A 20,895-nucleotide genomic window follows, 5' to 3' on the forward strand; every position below is an offset into this window, starting at 1 on the left:
GCTTCATTATGAAATGTTTAATTTAGAACTTCTGAGAAAAAGGAATATCTACTAAAAATAGGGAGAGTGAGCATCAAACTAAATTACTCTGTGCTCTGGGTCTGAGAGCACCTACAAGCCCCTAAAATAATTTGCCATCATTCGAGAATTATGACACCATATTTGCTTGTTTTCTTTTGTGATACTTTATATCACCTTTCTTAAAAATTATGATGTGAGTACTAAAAAAAATCTTTAACCATTTCATGCTACAGTATGATTTGAGGCAAAATGAAGTACCAAAAGAGAAGAGGTGAATTTCAAAAGCCTAAGTCATTGGGATTTTTTAGTTTGGCACTAATGTGACAGAGTGAACTTCAAGGGATTTTGAAGTATTCTGGTTTCATAAATTATTTAACCAAAACAATGTCATTACTTGTTATTTCTTGATCGAACATCACCTTCTGCATTTTTCTCAGTGTCTATGGTGATTAACTTAATGAAACCAGTTGATTGCCTTGCTTCTTTTTTGTAATGAAAATTATGCTTATAATTTTCTACCTTGCTAACATTTGTATCTCTGGAAAAAATAAAGGGCTTCCTTTCTTCTTTGCTCCCTCGCTCCCTCCCTCCCTTCCTTCTTTCCTTCCTACCTTCTTTTTTTGACCGTTGGGTAAGGGAAACTGAAATTTTGCTAAACCTTTTGTTTGCAACTTATAATTTGGTATCTTTCCTTATTCTTTGAAAAGTACAATTCAGTAAAGTTCTTATTTACAGCCAGAAAAAATAGCATCTGCCAGGGTCAAAATGTAGAAAATTGCATATTTATGACATTTCAGCAGTCAACATGACAACATTGTTTTGTTTACGGCTCAAGTTTATTTCATTTTCCAACAATAAATAACACTCATTCCTAAAGACCAAATACTCACTAGAGTAAAGGCAATGATTTGTTTGGAGTGTGCATATACATACTCGGCTTATTTGCCTGAGAACAGATTAAGGCCATGGATACTTTGTAAAACATTCATGCATGAGGGAAATTAAACAATTTTCTTTTTAGTGTATTTTAGGATCAACCTTCCTTTACATAACTTTCCTTTTACACAACTTTCCTTTTACAAATAAATGTGTTCTAGTCTGCGAATGGTCAGTCTTGCCCAAATGCAAAAATTTATTAGGGCTAAAACCTAGAGATGTGTTAACACAATTTGAAAAACAACTATACAAAATACAAATGTCTGATCAGCAGTAAGTTCACTAAATTTAACAATTGGTAGTTATCAGAAAAAAAAAATTATTCTAATCTTTGGAGCTTTATTCAGTGACTCTGCGTGGGGGGGAGATACAGAAGGTCAAGTTTTTTCAAGGTTTACATTTGATGCTTTTCTGAAGTCATAGTTGAAATGTTTAACTGTTTCACCTGACTGCAATTAATGCTGTAGTTTTGATTAGGGCTAAATTTTTAAGTACAGGTGAATTTCTCTGTGATGCTGCAATATTTGGTGTATTGGCCAATGTAAATAGGAAAACTATGATTATCAGAGAGGAAGAAAAATTAAAAATAAAAAATAAGCAAGTGGGCTTCCCTGGTGGCACAGTGGTTGAGAGTCCGCCTGCCGATGCAGGGGACACAGGTTCGTGCCCCAGTCCGGGAAGATCCCACATGCCGCGGAGCGGCTGGGACCGTGAGCCATGGCCGCCAAGCCTGCATCTCCGGAGCCTGTGCTCTGCAACGGGAAAGGCCACAACAGTGAGAGTCCCGCGTACCGCAAAAATAAAAAAATAAAAAAAAATAAGCATGCAAAGATCTTACCAAATAAGATCTGGAAAGGAATCAAGAAATTTAGGAAAACAGGTGATATAAGGGTTGAAGGGACAGAGCATTTTAAGAAAGGAAGAATGGGGTTTCAGATGAGTTTTGTACATGAGACAGGAAATAACCCCAGAGGAATGATAATAGAAGAAGAATCCAAAATGGGTCATAAAATGATAGATCGAGGAATTCATTTTTCCAGTTATGTGATGCAATTGTGCTCCTTACTGGTTGAGAACAGGGAATCATGAGACGTATATGTTTAGAGGCTCTGGTGATATCTGAGAAAACTTTTTTAAAAATCTTGAAATAAGAAAATCCAAAAAACATAAAAGATAATGTTTTAGATAAAATGAAACTGAAGTTTTTAAAGTTTTTTTTTGTCCTCTATATTCATGCTACGTAATACAAAGGATAAATGAAGCTTTAATATAAGAAAGGAAAAAGATATTATCTAGAGTTTTGTGAGTAGCACTGCTTGTGACATTTTGCAGGAGAAAGAATGTTTTGTGTCCAAATGACCTTCATTTGGATATTTTATGGTGACCCCTAACCTTAGCTGATTGATTGCATTTTCTTTCCTTCCTTTCTCTTGTCTGCATTTTCTTACATTGGTACCCTTTCCAAGGTTAATTGAGACACTGACCTTTTATATCTGGGGCCGCTCATGTAGTTATGGAACAGTGGGATTTTGTAAACTCAGCACTGACAGGCCACCCAACTTAACAGTTCAACAAAGGGGGTAGAATTGAACTAAGGACCTATAGTCAAAAACCCTGACCACACAATTCCCAGGTGTCTAGCCTGGTGAAAGCAGTGGGTAAAGAGTCTGTTGCTACCCTTTAGCCAATTATATTATAAATGATCCCCTCAAAACTCAGGATAAATCGATTAGCCTTTGGCTGAAAGGTTTCAATTTGACATCTTCTGGTGCATTTTCACTTTCCGTGGGGCAAATAAAGGAAGACACATGCCAGATTGTAGAATTCTAGAATAACAGTGCTGAAGGAGACTTAAAGATCGTCATTTAGAAAGCTGTTTATCTGATAGGACATTCCAGGGTAATAGTGTCACCAATTAAATAAAAACTCATCCCAGTCAAAGCATCATTGAAAAGTTCAAGCAAATGCCCTGAAATATTCTGTAATTTAACACATAATATTTAAAATGATCATCTGCCTTCTTTCTAAATTGCCTTTATCCACTTCTCTTCCCAGTCACGTGACTTCTTTTTGCTTGGGAACATTCTTTCATCTGAAGTTCCAGAAGAACAAACACATGGGGGCCTAAGACTGCCTCCTCTTTGCAGCTATTAAATGTCCACTAAATGGAATTTTTGGGCTCGTCTTCTCAAGCTGTTTTTTTTTTGTTGTCGTTCTTCAAGTTCTCTGTTTGTTCAGTTAGATTGCTGTTTAAACTGGAAAAATAGCAGAGATCTCTTACCCTGTGCTTATAAATGCATTTGGAGATTACTTACATCCTTTTCAAATAAATACCAGGCATAGAAGCATGTCAGAAACATAAATCCAAATGCGGCCTCATTTGTTTTGTGTTATAGTCTCTTCAATGTCTGTACTCAGTAACCTGAGAAATAGAAAATGATTAGTAAATCAGTTTTAATTTCGAAGTGAGGCTTATCAGCACCTTCATAGGTCAGTTAAATTCCTGCCCTTAAGTAACAGAAATGTCCTTTCCCCCTTTAGACCTTGATGAATGTGAGAGTGGAGAAGCCTGCTGGGCCCAACTCTGCATCAACTATTTAGGAGGCTATGAATGCAGTTGTCAGGAAGGCTTTCAGATCAGTTCTGTTGCTTGTGGATGTGATGGTGAATTGCTGAGCTCTAACATGAAATCCCTGATGTGATGGGGCAGACAATGGAGGGGGAATATCTGAGGCAGAGGGTTAGGGTGGGAAGGGAAGGCTTTGACACTAGAGAGACTTGGATCTCTCTGTGGCTCATCCATGTTCTATGATATGAACTTGGGTGACACTCAGTGCTCTGAGCCTCAAATCCTCATCAGTAAAGTGAAGACAATAATGGGATTACTGGGGAAATTAAGAAAAGTAATAAATGTAAAGTGCCTGCTACTGTGATTGACATCAAGAAATCACTCAACTAAAAGTAGCTATTATTATTATAATAATAGTCATCGGCCCATAATCCCTTTTACCTAATTTAATATATATAGGCAAGTGAGAGATTCCAGCAAGCCATAGCACACTGACACAGGAATTGCTCATGGCAAGCTTGACTGGAATCAGAGGTGATTACTGAGTGTCCTTCTACTTTAAGGGCAATAGCAAAAGGATTGCCGGTTCATGAGCCACAGTCCAAATCTGTATCAGAATCCTTTATATATCTGATGTTAATCTAGATAATGCAAGTTTTAAGGTGAGTCATTTTATAATATTCTAACTTATTTGTTGAAATTGATTCACTTACATTTTAGATGACTTCTAGCTGATAGGTATATTTTTATATGATAGGAGAGTTTGAATTCAGTGAGTAGAGTTAATTCACTTTTTTATACCCTTAAGAAGGGCTCAGGTAAGTCATTGCTGTAAATTACTTTAACAAGTTTACCTTAAATATATAACCTTTAAATTTTCGTTTGTGAATATTATTACCATTATTTTGAACCTTACTTTTCTTGAAATCAAAGATTCGAAGATTGTTATCTATTTCCATAATAGTCAAATTACATAAGAAGACTTTAAGGCCTCAGAGAAAATAGTGTTTCTTGCATTAAAGAAATAAATTCTTGTATTCTGTTGAGGATGATAGTTGTGTTTCTTCATATAGATGCCAAGCTCCCCAGCCTTGCAGTATAGATAACAGCAAAGAACATACAACTATGATATCTATATATTCTAAACACAGTAGAGCATATCACCACTTACATCTCCCATCCAATTAACAGGGCCAAAAAAAATTGAATTTCATGTACCATCTGTTCTTAAGCAGAGTGAGCCAAGAGATGACTGTGAATATACATACTTGGGTGCACACATCCAAATGGAAAAGGTATCCACAATCTGAGGCCACGCCTGCAAACTCAGCTTCATAAATGAACTTTTAGTATACTGCACACATTGATCAAAGTCTGGGCTCAGGGCTTCCCTGGTGGCGCAGTGGTTGAGAGTCTGCCTGCCGATGCAGGGGACGTGGGTTCGTGCCCCAGTCCGGGAAGATCCCACATGCCACAGAGCGGCTGGTCCCGTGAGCTATGGCTGCTGGGCCTGTGCATCCAGAGCCTGTGCTCCGCAATGGGAGAGGCCACAGCAGTGAGAGGCTCGAGTACCAAAAAAAAAAAAAAAAAGTCTGGACTCAGACGTGTACATAACACCAGTAAGTCATATGAGATTAAGGCCTAGGATTCATCCATCTCTAAAATTCTCCACAAACTGTGCACAGAATTATGCATAGAATAAAGGCTTCACCCTAGATATTGAATAATTCAAGAGTGAATGAACATTCTGCAAAATGGTACACAGCCTAAGACCCTGTAAGTTTTAAATTCTTCCTCAAATCTCATGAACAAGCTCTCAGAAAAACCTTGTCTATGTAGGTAAACTATGGTAAACTTGGATATGAGTGAAGGAAAAGTAATTGGCAGGATATATTTGAGGAAGAATTGGAGCTATGCTTTCTACATAGCAATACATTGTTATTGGTTAATAAAGGTGAAAGATATGCCCATGAGTTCATAGCGTCTATTTTATCTCTCAACGCCTAAGAGCAGACAGTTTAAATTTTCCCAGATGTGGATGAATGTCTGGATGTCAGTATCGTCTGTGACCAACCATATATCAACTCTGTGGGAACCTATGAGTATACTTGTGAGGAAGGCTGCAGAATTGGAAGTGATGGAAAAACTTGCATCTCTAAGTTGCTGTGGAGAATTTTATCAAATCTCTTCTAACTGACTTCAACCCTTGTCTTGTTCTTTGGGAGCATGGAGACCATATATTCTTTAACTCAACCTGTCCTCCCCTTTCTCTCTTCACAGACTGAGATCTTTCTTTTCCTTTTGTTCTCTCTGCAGCAGTTTCAACTCTGTGCTTTCTGCTTCTCACCTTCATTTACAATAGACAGTTTGAAATGGCTTTCTCTAAGAGTTTTACCTTTCAGCTGCCCCCTGCCTTGACTGTCTAGTTCAGACTCTCTCATTTTTCCCATCAACCCTTGCTCAGTTTTTTCTTCTTTTAACCAGCATGTGGAATCCAGGTCTTTCCCTGTGTGGTCTGAGCTTTAGATGATGATGAGCTAAAGGAAGAAGAAGAGGAATTAGACATTGTGAAGTTTCCACATCTTCTATTCAAGAGCCCACCTCAACTGCTTCATTATGTGGCTGCCTCTCACCCACGAAGGTGAAGAAGATGAGGAGGAAGAGGGGAAAGATATTCGAGGAGAACTGACTGCTTTGCACAGAGTTGGTGCATAAAAGCATGTATCTCATTAAAGTCACCTCTTTTCTCTATTTTTAGATAGTTCACATAAATCTTTCATAGACAATTTCATTATCAATGTTTAATGCCGTCAAGTGTTTTAACATGATATTAGCAAGAAAAATGGGACCAAAATTACTTCTTCAAAGCTCCCTATGAAATTCATCATCTTTTGTCTTTCTTTCCTTTAGCACAAAAAAAAAGGTTGCTATGTAGGTATGTGTGGACGAGGGGGTGCGGGGGGAGGGGTGGGCGCTATTGAAAATGTGATACAGTGAAATGGAGCTGAAAAATAGCTTTGAATTAGCATAATGGAGAGAAGGATTGGGACCTTTTAGTTCTAACAGTTTAAACTCTACTAGAAGTCATTTTGATATAGTTAAAATTTACCTTAAATAGCCTTAAAATCTAGACCCTTTCTAAATTTTAAAATGCAGAGAACGAAAGGTTCAATATGCTCAAGTGGACCAAGAAAAAATATCTTTATAAATGTGAGCAGTTTTTCTTATATATCCATGCAATGGAACTCAAGCATCAAATCACTTCTGATCAGAATAAATTAGCATAACCTCTTTCAAAAGTAACAGTTTGCAGCCAGTCTGCTGCTTCTTTTTCTTTTCTTTGTAAGACAGAGCTGCTCTTTTCAGAGCCCTCTATTCCTTGTATTTTAAGAGCATCAAAGCTTAATGATTTCTTTAGAAGACATTCAGTAAAATAGCAGATTTGTTTATACGCTATGGTCAATGATAATAATATCAATAAATGCATCTGCATAATGATAGAAATGTTTTAATGTTACTGAATTAGACTCCTGATACTTTGGCTACTCAAAGTCAGAATAGAAATAGATAAGGACTACCAAGACAGTCAGAACTTGAGTGGCCAAGATCTAGAGAGAAGAGAAGCTCAGACAAGTGAGATGGACAATCTGTGCTACTTTTCTCCTTGAGCCATTTGCTAATGTATGGGCTATGCAGACAGAGAAGCCAGGAAGTCTACCGACAGCTGCAAAGAGAGTAAGGAGCTAAGCACAGTTATCAGCAGTATCATGCATGGTGCTAGAGAGGTAGAAGTTGGAGTTGAGAATCTGCCAAGGGGGAGAAGCCGTGCTAAACATGACAGGCTTTCAACTGGGACATCTGAAAGACCCCATCTAGAAACGGGGGCAAATCTTAAAATGGAATGAGCCTTAAAAAAACAACTGAGATAAAGTCTATCCATCCTTATTCAGATTAAGGTAATTTCCCTCAAGAATAGAACAGATAAACACATTATGGTACATTTATACAATAGAATACTATATAGCCATAAAATATAAACTAGTGAACACACAATATGGGTGAGTCTCATAAACATTATATAGAATGAAAGAAGCTTGATACCAAAGAGTACACACTTTACAATTCCATTTATATAAAGTTCAAAAATAAGGGAAAATAATCCATGGTGATATAAATCAGAATAGAGCTTAATTTGTAAGGCTAATGATTAAGAATCATCAAGTCACCTTTCAGTTTTTGAGGTGTTGGTAATAATCTATATCTTCATCTGGGAGGCATTTACATGGTGTTGTTTACACTGTGGGAGAAAAAAGTATGAAGTGTACACTTGAGTTCTGTGCACTTCTCTGCATGTATATTAAATCTTAGTAAAAAGGCTTACTTGGAAAAAAAAAAAAAACTTTGCATAAAACAGCCTGGAAGGAAAAACACTGAAGTGCCAGGACCATTGATTATTTTTGTGTTCAGAAATTAATGGTAATTTCTTTTCATTTTTTACTTTCTTAAATATCCTAAATATTCTTTAGGGACTACTTCCAAGCTCTATTTTAAAAGGTATCTCTTTGCTATTGTCTTTTACTGGGACTCTTTAGGAAATGTGCTCGAGGATCATGTTTATTTGTTTTTTGGTACATGAAGGGTTTCATCTTTATTTTCAGTGATGTAGACAGTATGGGTCCACTGAGATGGTATTGCATTCCGGTCTGTTTAGGTCATACCTTCGGACATGATTGCACGTTGAGCTGTGATGAATGGAGGCTGGTGCCAGGAAGGAAAGAGTGGATGCTCCTTCCCAGCTGGCTGGGGAGACATTCTTTGTAATGAATGTAAGTGATTCCTTGGAGCATTGGTAAGAGAGTGATGAATTTTCCTTTACTGCTGGTAAACTGTTGGTCATGAGCTCTTTACACATGTTCTCCCCAAAATGTTTTAACAAGGTTAACAATTGATATGGATGAGAAACCAATTTATTTGTTGTGCACAAAGAATGTCTGTGAAGCACTAAGGTTTCAAACTGAACATGTGATTAAAATGGGAGATTTTGTGTTCCCTGGGAAACTTGATGTGCTGTCTCTTGTTTATCCATGGAACGTAAAAGTTTATAAAGGATCCTAATATTCTAGGCCTATAAAAATCCCTCCATTTAAATAAATCATTAGGCCCTGGCAAGCTACTCCCAATGAAGAAAATAAAAATGAAAGGATTTGCATTACGAAGTGCAGTTAATGGAACTGCTTGACTGTTTGCTGCCTTTTTTTTGTTTGTGTTTTCTTTTTCTTTTAAACAATATGTAAGTACAGCCAATGACACTTGTAAGTTTCTTATATGTCTCTCATGAGAAAATGTCAATGATTTGAAAAATAATACCTCTAATAAAGTTTTTCCTTTATATGTTAAATGGAGGTATATTTGCAGATACTAAAACTGCCAAGTAATAAAAATAGAATATATTGACTATTTTTATTTCCTTTTTCTCTTTTTAAATTTCCCTTATAAATTTTTTTCTTTTTTTTTTTTTTTTTTTTTTTGCAGTAAGTGGGTCTCTCACTGTTGTGGCCTCTCCCGTTGCAGAGCACAGGCTCCAGACGCGCAGGCTCAGTGGCCATGGCTCACGGGCCCAGCCGCTCTGCGGCATGTGGGATCTTCCCAGACCGGGGCACCAACCCGCATCCCCTGCATCGGCAGGCGGACTCTCAACCACTGCGCCACCAGGGAAGCCCTAAATTTTTTAATAAAAGAGTTTTCTTGGTCTTTGTGAATGGCTTGGAAGATGATATGAGCAGATTTTTCTTTTGAAGCCCCTGCGTGTGGGAAGAAAGAGCACAAATATTGTTTCTATTATGAGATGGATGCAAAACTTGAATTATAACATAGTGAAGTGGTTCCCCCAGAATTACTAGTTAGAGTGTGGAGGCTCTTCCTGAAGCATCACTCTGCTCATGTCTCCCTGCTGCTCAGAAAGCTTCAGGGGTGTCCCATTTCCTGATACATAAAGCTTTATTCTTCTAATCTAGTTACTGGCAACCATCTAATATCAGGCCCTCATAAATCCTTTTCTCTTTTTATCCACAACTCTTTGACCAGCTTATCATTTCCAGCAAGCTAAACCACTCACTACTTAATGCTTTGCACTTTTCAGCTTTGTGCCTTTTACTAAACTGCCATCTTTGTCTATTGCCATTTATTGCCTAAAGCTTTATTTGATGGCCCCAGTCTAATCACAGCTATTTATATTTTCTGTGGATTTAAAGCCTCTCTCTCTACTTCTCTCTCTCTCTCTCTCTCTCTCTGTCTTTCTCTCTCTCTCTCTCTCTCTTTCTCTCCCTCTCTCCATTGAATTAGAGTTAGCTATGCTCCTGTTCCATTTCCTTACTAGTCTGGAAGCTTATTGGCCAGGTCCTATTCACATTTCTCCAAATTGGAGGCATCTGTGCATGAATGGATAAAACTTTGTATTGAGACTCCCAGCTATATGGACCTGCTGCTTGACATAGTCAACTGTATAAAACCGGGATCAAATAAATCTTATTGCATGACTATTAGGAAGTAAATATTTTCCCTATATTGTAAATATTTTTGGTAAATATGCGTCTTCCAAACCCTTGATCCCTAACATGTCAGCGTGAGAGATGAAACTAAAAATCTATTGCAAATGCATCAGAATAAAACGTCTGACACAAAATTAATATAGAAATGTTGAAAATGAACTTCCTGATAAAATGAAGATAACATGACTCCTTCCTTGGCTTTGGAAAACCTTGAGATTCTCTACATGTTCACATGGTCCAGAAAAGGGCAGTCTGTCCCTGAAAACAGAAACTTATGTCTTCTTTGCATTTCCTATCTTTCTTTCATTTTTCTTCTACAAAAATTAAAACAGAACAATCCAAATTGGAAAAAAAAAAAGTGCTCAGTAATTCTTTAACAAAAAGGGAGAGCAAGAACACTTTCTTTAAAATCCCTATAGGGACTTCCCTGGTGGCGCAGTGGTTAAGAATCTGACTGCCAATGCAGGGCACATAGGTTCGAGCCCTGGTCCGTGAAGATCCCACATGCCACAGAGCAACAAAGCCCGTGCGCCACAACTACTCAGGCCTGGCACCACAACTACTGAAGCCCGTGCACCTAGAACCCGTGCTCCGCAACAAGAGAAGCCACTGCAATGACAAGCCCGCGCACTGCAACGAACAATAGCCCCAGCTGGCCGCAACTAGAGAAAGCCTGCTCACAGCAACAAAGACCCAAAGCAGCCAAAAATAAATAAGTAAATAATTTTATTAAAAAGAATCCCTATAAACTGTAATAAATGGAAGTGATCAATCATTCATCACTAGTATTTCTAAGAGTACCAGCTCTTCAAATGCATCGAGACATTTTAAAAAAAATAATTCTTCAGGGATCTGGAAAGTTGGTTTTCCCATGGAGTAGATCTTCTAGCCCAATATCCTTATTGGTCTATAATGAAAACATCTACTTGGATGTTTTAGGAATTTCTCCAAGTAGTTACAATGAAACAATTTAAAAATTACCACATATTTTAACAGCACATTTTAGAACTCCATTTCTTTTGAAGAGATTTCATATTGACTGTCTCATTTGTTATTGTGAGACTATCCAGTAGAAAGAGAAGATAGGAGTATTTTCATATGACAAATGAATGGACTATATATACTATATGGAAGGGAAGATTCATGACTTCTTCCAAATTATCCAGCTATGGTTTAGCGCATGTTTGTTTTAAAATTTTCTTTTCCAGGATAATTGCTCTGTTTGATGTTAATGAAGTATTTAGAAAATACCTGTGCGCCGTGATATCATATTCTTTTAGTGGGGGACTACCAGATGATAGTGTTGGTATGCCAATATGGATGCCTTGCTATAACCCAGATACTGTGCAAGCTATTTAAACTTGCCTAGCTTCATTTTCTAGGTATATATATATTTTAAAATGTGCCATGTATAATTGCTGTAAGAATTCAAAGACTTACTACATGTAAATTAACAATGCAGGTCTCAACCAGTATTTGTTACCGGTTTCTTTCTCTCTTACTCCTTTTGTTTTCCCCTTTCCTTTTTATGGTAACCTCGAGCTTGAAAGCAAAGAAAAAAGCGAATAAGAAGGCAAGTTTCCATATTAGCAGCATCTGGAAAGGTGTGGGTGGGTAGATGGAGGAGGTGATATAAATGTAGTTTTACAATATTTAGCCAATTATGATAAAATGTCAATTTAAATGGTTACTGAACTTATCTCAACAGCTCTATTTACTCAAGTTAAGCTTAAAGTCATAGACATTTCCCCCACTTTATTTATTTTAATGGAATACTAAGCACTTCCCCCCAAAACAACAAACCAAAGAAAACAGTTCTTTGCTTGACTTTGTCAGTCTTTGTGCAGAAAACCTTGGAACCCTCAAGATAGTCTTAGTTGCCTTCATTTTCGGTTAAAAATCCATGGCTATTTTTTCTACATTTTCTTCCCATTTTTCAAAATAGAAGATTCAGTTTGTTTCTCACTAAGGTTAGTAACATATATAGAGCAAAAATGTTTAAGTAGTTCTGTGAAGTGTGAAGTGTGAAGAAATGTGAGGGTTAGAGTTTAAGGAACAAGGTAAATTTTGCATGTAAAACTTGTTAGCAGTTCTTCAGTCAGCATCATTTTAACTAGCTGTATCAGTAATTCCCCCAACAATGATGACACCATTCAAACGAGGAACAGGCCAGAGACTCTTCCTGAGTCTGCAAGTTACAGAGATTTTAATTACTGAGAATACATTCTAATAGAAAGACAAGCTTTTATTCTCTAACCATGTGTATCACAATGAGTATATTACACTGTGTATCCACCTTCTCCATTTTCTTCATAGCTCGTTCCCCAGAGACCAGTGGGAAAGAGTATGAGAGCATCTGTGATTGTCAGAACGGAGGCACCTGTGATCCTCTGAGCTGGCAGTGGGAGTGCCCCTCAGGGGTTCATGGGAACACCTGTGAAGACAGTAGGAATGGCTGGTCATATGAGACAGTTGTTTAAGTTCTTCATGTTTCTAATAGGAAATAAACAAAATGAAAGCTGCATCTCTACTTTTCAAGGTGGTCTTTTCTTTTTTTTTGGTATGGTTTTTATTCTTCAATTTGTTAATATGGTGTATCACATTGATTGATTTGCATATATTGAAGAATCCTTGCAGCCCTGGGATAAAACCCACTTGATCATGGTGTATGATCCTTTTAATGTGTTGTTGGATTCAGTCTGCTAGTATTGTGTTGAGGATTTTTGCATCTATATTCATCAGTGATATTGGTCTATAATTTTCTTTTTTTGTAGTATCTTTGTCTGGTTTTGGTATCAGGGTGATGGTGGCCTCATAGAATTAGTTTGGGAGTGTTCCTTCCTCTGCAATTTTTTGGAAGAGCTTGAGAAGGATGCGTGTTAGCTCTTCTCTAAATGTTTAATAGAATTCAGCTGTAAAGCCATCTGGTCCTGAACTTTTGTTTGTTGAGAGATTTTTAATCACAGCTTCAATTTCATTACTTGTGATTGGTCTGTTCATATTTTCTATTTCTTTCTGGTTCAGTCTTGGAAGGTTATACCTTTCTAAAAATTTGTCCATTTCTTCCAGGTTGTCCATTTTATTGGCATAGAGTTGTTTGTAGTAGTCTCTTAGGATGCTTTGTATTTCTGCAGTGTCTGTTGTTACTTCTCCTTTTTCATCTCTAATTTTATTGATTTGAGTCCTCTCCCTCTTTTTCTTGATAAGTCTGGCTAATGGATTATCAATTTTGTTTATCTTCTCAAAGAACTAGCTTTTAGTTTTATTGATCTTTGCTATTGTTTTCTTTGTTTCTATTTCATTTATTTCTGCTCTGATCTTTATGATTACTTTCCTTCTGCTAATTTTGGGTTTTGTTTGTTCCTCTTTCTATAGTTCCTTTAGGTGTAAGTTTAGATTGTTTGTTTGAGATTTTTCTTGTTTATTGAGGTAGGCTTGTATTGCTATAAACTTCCCTCTTAGAACTGCTTTTGCTGAATCCTATAGGTTTTTGGTCATCGTGTTTTCATTGTCATTTGTTTCTAGGTATTTTTTGATTTCCTCTTTGATTTCTTCAGTGATCTGTTGGTTATTTAGTAATGTATTGTTTAGCCTCCATGTGTTTGTGTTTTTTATGTTTTTTTTCCCTGTAATTGATTTTTAATCTCATAGTGTTGTGGTCAGAAAAGATACCTGATACGATTTCAATTTTCTTAAATTTACTGAGGCTTGATTTGTGACCCAAGATGTGATCTATCCTGGAGAATGTTCTGTGTGTGCTTGAGAAGAAAGTGTATTCTGCTGTTTTTGGATGGAATGTCCTATAAATACCAATTAAATCTACCTGGTCTATTGTGTCATTTAAAGCTTGTGTTTCCTTATTAATTTTCTGTTTGGATGATCTGTCCATTGGTGTAAGTGAGGTGTTAAAGTCCCCCACTATTATTGTGTTACTGTTGATTTACTCTTTTATAGCTGTTAGCGGTTGCCTTATATATTGAGGTGCTGCTATGTTGGGTGCATATATATTTATAATTGTTATATATTCTTGGAATGATCCCCTGGTCATTATGTAGTGTCCTTCCTTGTCTCTTGTAACATTCTTTATTTTAAAGTCTATTTTATCTGATATGAGTATTGCTACTCCAGCTTTCTATTGATTTCCACTTGCATGGAATATCTTTTTCCATCCCCTCACTTTCAGTCTGTATGTGTCCCTAGGTCTGAAGTGGGTCTCCTGTAGACAGCATATATATGGGTCTTGTTTTTGTATCCATTCAGCAAGCCTGTGTCCTTTGGTTGGAGCATTTAATCCATTCACGTTTAAGGTAATTATCGATATATATGTTCCTTTGACCATTTTCTTAATTTTCAGGGGTTTGTTTTTATAGGTCCTTTTCTTCTCTTGTGTTTCCCACTTAGAGAAGTTCCTTTAGCATTTGTTGTAGAGCTGGTTTGGTGGTGCTGAATTCTCTTAGCTTTTGCTTGTCTGTAAAGCTTTTGATTTCTCCATTGACTCTGAATGAGGTCTTTGCTGGATAGAGTAATCTTGGTTGTAGTTTCTTCCCTTTCATCACTTTAAGTATATCATGCCACTCCCTTCTGGCTTGTAGTGTTTCTGCTGAGAAATCAGCTGTTAACCTTATGGGAATTCCCTTGAATGTTATTTGTCATTTTTCCCTTGCTGCTTTTAATGATTTTTCTTTGTCTTTAATTTTTGCCAGTTTGATTACTATGTGTCTCAGCGTGTTTCTCCTTGGGTTTATCCTGTATGAGACTCTCTGCACCTCCTAGACTTGGGAGGCTATTTCCTTTCTCATGTTAGGGAAGTTTTTGACTATAAGTTCTTCAAATATTTTCTCTGGTAGTTTCTCTCTCTCTCTTCTCCTTCTGGAACCCCTATAATGTGAATGTTTTTGTGTTTAATGTTGTCCCAAAGGTCTCTTAGGCTGTCTTCATTTCTTTTCATTCTCCTCTCTTTATTCTGTTCCACAGCAGTGAATTCCACCATTCTGTCTTCCAGGTCACTTATCCATTCTTCTGCCTCAGTTATTCTGCTATTGATTCCTTCTAGTGTATTTTTCATTTCAGTTACTGTATTGTTCATCTCTGTTTGTTTGTTCTTTAATTCATCTAGGTGTTTGTTCTTTAATTCTTCTAGGTCTTTGTTAAACATTTCTTGCATTTTCTTGATCTTTGCCTCCATTCTTTTTCCAAGGTCCTGGATCATCTTCACTATCATTATTCTGAATTCCTTTTCTAGAAGGTTGCCTATCTTCACTTCATTTAGTTGTTTTTCTGGGGTTTTATCTTGTTCCTTCATCTGGTACATAGCCCTCTGTCTTTTCATCTTGTCTGTCTTTCTGTGAATGTAGTTTTTGTTTCACAGGCTGAAGGATTGTAGTTCTTCTTCAAGGTGGTTTTTCTAAATAAGTAAAGGGCTGTGTCTATATGTACAAGAGCACAATTGCTTTGACTGATGAATGTGGAACAGAAAAAAATAACTGATACTTAAATCACTAACTGTGATCTAAGCAGGATGAATCCAGATACAGAGAAAGCCTTTCTCATTTGCTGAACAAAATGCTGAGTTTGTGTGCAGAGGTTTACACATAGGGCCTGAGTGAACTGATTTGCTCTGCATAATAAAAGAATGAAGAAAATGAAGCTCTTTGGGCAAATCAGGGAGGAAGTGAGAAAAAAATCAGAGATGAAAAGGAGAGGAGAGAAAGAGGAAAAGAGAGGAGAAATGATTGTTGAAAAACTCACAAAATACCAATCCAATGAGTGCTGCGTGTGGATGTTTCATGGAAACCAGTCAAGAGACCACATTTTCTACATGGGTTGATAAAACACAAAAAAGAAACTGCTTGTACAGTCCCAGGAGTTGAAGGCAGAGAGTCAATGAAGATATAAGTCTTCAGGGATTGCCAGAAATCATGGGGAGTTTATTAGGTTCTCACAGGTCGTGAAACTGGGGAGATGGAAACCAAGTTTAGTGTGCTGTCAGAGAGGTGCAGGAAGGCACCTCTAGTTGTTTATCCCCCAAACGATATTCATTCATTTATTCAAAAAATATATATTAAGTGCTTGCAAGGCACTGTGCCAGGTTTTATGATATGTTACATAAACATTTGTTTATGTAACAAAACAAAAATCAAAAAGCTCCTGGTCCTTCTTCATGGAACTTACAGTCTTGTTCAAAGCAGACATCGGTTACAAATGTTGGTAGGTATTTCAAATTAAATATTAACGTGTGCTTGGAGGTCAGACCATGAGAACCATACAGACTGTGTGAGCCAGGGAACAATTTCTAGAGAAGTGACCCTTAAGCAGAAGCCTGCAAAAAGAGGAGACATGAGACAGGGGAAGAGGGAGTGAGTCACATGTTGCCCAGCTCTGAAGTGGGAAAGAGTGAGGTACATTAGAGGCACCTAAGGAGGGTCAGCTGGTGGAGCAAAAGTCAGTGAAGTATTAGTGCAACATGAGGTCAGCCAGTACAGGGGCTCAGCAGTCTTGTTACGTTTGGAGTTTTTAACCCGACAGCAACAGCAAGTCATTGCAGAATTTTTGGCAGAGGATATAAAATCACAGGGTTGGTCTTTTAAAGAGCTCTCTAGCCTTGGTCCAATCAGATTGGAAATGTCTTACCTTTTGCAAGCTCCTTATCTTATGTAACAACCACTCTAGTGAGGTTTGCATGTGGGTTAATATTCAGTTCCTTTGTCTTTCTACCCTTTAGGATGCCCAAAAGGATTCTTTGGGAAGAGTTGCAAAAGGAACTGTAACTGTGCCAACAATGGCCATTGCCACAGGGTGTATGGTGCCTGTATGTGTGAGCCAGGGCACTATGGGAGGTTTTGTCATCTGAGTAAGTCACAGGCATGAAATTTTCTCTCTGTGTGTAAACAAGGAAGCTCAGAAAAATACTGAAAATACTTTAGTGTCAACTTAAAGGAAGACACCCAACATAAGAGCTGTGAGCTTAAGTTTTATTCAGGTTCTTGCTGAAGACTAGAGCCTAGGAGACAGCGCCTCAGTTTGCTCTGAGGAAACTGTTCCAAAGAGGTAGGGGAGAAGCCAGTTTATTTATATGTATTTCTATCCTCCCATACACATCACATTTAATTATAAAGTTGACTTAACTGGCACCACACCTGCTGTATGATATTATACATTATCCTTTACTTATGTAAAATAAAATGCCTTATATATTATTAAAGAGGAAGTGCAGTAATATGAAATAGCCCATACATTTTAAAAATGTTCTTGCCAAGTGATGTAAATCTGCATCTCTGTAAATGACATTTTAAGGTAATTTAAAAAAAACACTCTTTCTACTAAAATAAAACACTCTTTCTACTAAAACTATATATATATATATATATATATATATATATATATATATATATATATATATATATATATATACACACACATACATGTTGGTAAAAGAATCTGGGTTCATTGAAATTTTTCCTGAGATATGCACCTATCCATCTAAGGGCCTGTTTATCCAAAGCACAGAGTGCCTCATCCTGTTTTTCATCCTGGATTCCCCTCAGGGTACACTATTCGTGCAGTGGGTTAGGACTTAACCCTTGTAGAACTGGGTGGTAAGCAGCACATCTCTGTTCTTCTTTGTTCGTATTAGACAAAAGAAGAGAGTAAAAAGTATAACATATTTTTATGGTCATATTGTATATATATATATATATATATATATATATGATGATTTATGCTCTAGTCTTTATTTAGCCTCCTTACATTATAGAATCTATATTTTGATGAATGAAAGAAAAATATTTCTGGAGTCTTTCCATTTTTGTCCTAGTTAGGTTTACCTTGACTATTGAGAAAGGGTTGTTAATATTGGACATTCCACACTTTGTGAAAGTTGAATATCGAAGGCCCAGTACAAGTATCTTTTATTTCTGGGTTCTAGTGCAAAACAATATCATTCCCTAAAATGTCTAAAATGTATTATTCATTTTGCATTTTGGCCAGCAATCACATTCTGCAAAAGATGTGAGAAAACACAATCACCAATAAATGATTCAGCTCATCGGTAACTTTTAAGTTGTCCCCCAGTGGGACAGCTCTGAACACCTACCGACCATCCCATCTTGAAGCTGTGTGCAAGTACCTGTGAGCCTGAAACAGTCTGTACCTCGCTCCCCCACCTATTCCATATGCCTGCCTCTGAAAATCCTTCCTGAGTGAACCTCAGTAATACCATGACCCTTTTTAAATAACAGAGACCTTCTAGAGTCTTATATTGTATTTTTAGTTTAATGTCCATGGACCTTATCTACTTAAGAAAAGGCATGCTCCTTAAAAACAGAGAGTAAATTGTGAATTCCCCAATAACAGAGCCAGTGAAGGCATCGCAGAAAACTGAGCCTGAGTCATGAGGAAAGGCTTAGACAAGCAAAGGGAAGAGAAGGGGAGAAGACATGGGTAAATGAGAAAATGGAGATGCCAATGGTATGTTCCAGAGCATCAGATACTTCCTGGAACATGCCAAGGGAAGAAAACTCACCTAGAAACAAAGATAGCATGACTTCTGTTATTGTTCCTCTAGGGTAACAAGACACTCCCCATTTTTTAGTAATAACTTTTGAATATTTTATAAGCTAATGCCAGACGTTTTGGCAAAAACATTTAAGTCATAATTTATCTGCTCAAAAATTTAAAAAGCAGATGGTGGTGGTGGCAATGGTGGTTAGCATTTGGAATGTGACCCTCTTTAGAAAATCATACATACTCCAGTTCTTCAGGACTCTTATTGCTCAGACTTGAGGCTTCATTTATTAACGCCACTTGCCTGGCCCTAAGAAGCTTGAATTTGCAACCCTATATTAGTTTTCTAGAGCTGTCGCAATAAAGTACCACAAATTGAGTGCCTTAAACAACAGAAATGCATTGCCTCACAGTTCTGGAGGCTGGTAGTCTGGGATCAAGGTGTTGGCAGATCATGCTCCCTCTGCAGGTACTAGGGAAGGATCTGTTCCAGTCTCTTCCCTAGCTTCCTATAGTTCTTTGGCTTGTGACAGCAGAACTCCAACATTCTCATGGCATTCTCCCTGTGTGAGTGCCTCTGTGTCCGAATTGCTCCTATTGATAAGGATACCAGTCATATTGGATTATAAGCCCATCCCACTTCAGTATGACCACATCTTAAATAATTACATCAGCAAAGACACGATTTCCAAATGAGGTCACATTCTTAGGTACTGGAGGTAAGTACTTCAACATACGCATTTTGGAGGATACATTTCAATGCATAGCAAATCCTGAGAAGACACTAGATTGCTAAAAAAAGTTACTTCTTCCACTTTTTCTTTTTTTGTAAGTATATTTCTCCAGTTCTATGTTCTTAATGTACCCAACTGTCACATTTAAGTATTCCATGGTGTCTGAGTTGTCCCCTGAACCACTCTTCTACAAGCTGAACCAGAAAGAGTAAGTAAGGCATGGAAGCCAATCTAAGGAGGTGAGCGCTCTAGAATGAGCACGAGGTCCACATCAAGGAAGACAATAGCTCTGAGAGAACCTGGGGGCTTGGTGGGTCTGGGAAAGGACTCAACACTAAGAAGATGCAGGAAGGATGACGGAGGTATCTTATAATTTATCATCCAAATAGAATACTATTAACAGTGAAAAGGAGCCCTGTTAATAATTCTGTTCTGCTTTAAGGGGTAACTCTGTCCCTGGCAACTGAGACAAAGACCACCCTCCATGGTGGCATTGTAACCACCACTTCAAATTAGCTCTGCTAATAATAGCAAATATTAGCAGATGCTAATAATTTCCATCCATCAGAGAGTCAAGTGGTTTATTTTTGTTCTCTCCAAGCAGCTGTTCACAGCAAAGCCTATATAGGTATATAATGTAATTATTTTGATCCTGGAGGGCACTTGAAGGATCTTTTATTTGAGTCCTGTAGACACTTGTAATGGGGGAGAAAAAATTGTCAGAGTTATTTTGGAAAGGGAATTGAATTACTATAACTCCTCAAAGAGAGAACTAAGATACGGTATGTTTTCCTGAATGCAAAGGTGGGACTTTCTCAAATTAGAATTCCTGTGCTGACTAGCATCCCTAAAACTCAAAGTCATGGGGAAAATAGTGAAGGAAAAGCGAGCACCATTTGCCAAAGATGTGGCCAAGATAATGCTGCTGTCAGGATGAAAGTTTTTTGTCATCTACACTATGTAAAATTATTTCGGATTACCGTATAATGAAAGGGAATGAAAACAATGGCAAGCTTTCCCATCAATGCTTGTCCATCATCGCCATGCTGCGGCAGGATGAATACGGGGCCTGGCAGGCCTTAGCAGTCCTTGGAGAATATTAAATACAGGCACCAGTGGAGCGCATTGAGAAGCAATTTCTCTCCCGGAAGCCCTAAAGCCTTTTAAGTAGTTCAGGCTTCACTGTTCACATCCAGTTGCCAAAAAGCAAATAAATTGCCTGATTTGAAAGACATTTGTTTCCCTAATTTTTTGGCAGTCAGGATGATCCCCTTGTTTTACCCATAATCAGGCCTCACAGAACTACATGCCTGTGCACTAACAATGTGAAAGAAACAAAGCATGGTTTTCAGGTGACTGGGTTGCCTCAATCTGCTTGCAGACTGTCCCAAGGGAGCCTATGGAGCTGGCTGCTCTTCAGAATGTCAGTGTGTGGAGGAGAACACCCTGGAATGCAGTGCCAAAAATGGCAGTTGCACCTGCAAATCTGGTTACCAAGGCAACAGATGACAGAAAGGTATTATCTGACTATAAATTTTCTTTCTTCTCTAATAACAATGCTCAGCTTTTGTTTAGCACCATACGA

The 20,895-nt window shown here is 37.6% G+C and overlaps 1 protein-coding gene across 1 annotated transcript in view; it reads left to right on the top strand.

Annotated features, from left to right (window-relative positions):
* LOC308617943 (EGF-like and EMI domain-containing protein 1) overlaps nucleotides 1-20,895 on the top strand; it is a gene marked incomplete at its 5' end in the record, with an annotated part of 564,371 nt that overhangs the window by 488,475 nt on the left and 55,001 nt on the right. The window contains 6 exon segments of the mRNA XM_081235347.1: nucleotides 3,499-3,621; nucleotides 8,238-8,271; nucleotides 8,273-8,352; nucleotides 12,391-12,519; nucleotides 16,796-16,924; nucleotides 20,692-20,826. Coding sequence (XP_081091473.1) covers nucleotides 3,499-3,621; nucleotides 8,238-8,271; nucleotides 8,273-8,352; nucleotides 12,391-12,519; nucleotides 16,796-16,924; nucleotides 20,692-20,819 — 623 coding nt within the window. The 3' untranslated portion in view covers nucleotides 20,820-20,826.

The sequence above is a fragment of the Mesoplodon bidens genome (genome assembly GCF_964165515.1).
Source record: "Mesoplodon bidens genome assembly, chromosome: 5".
Classification (NCBI taxonomy): domain Eukaryota; kingdom Metazoa; phylum Chordata; class Mammalia; order Artiodactyla; family Ziphiidae; genus Mesoplodon; species Mesoplodon bidens.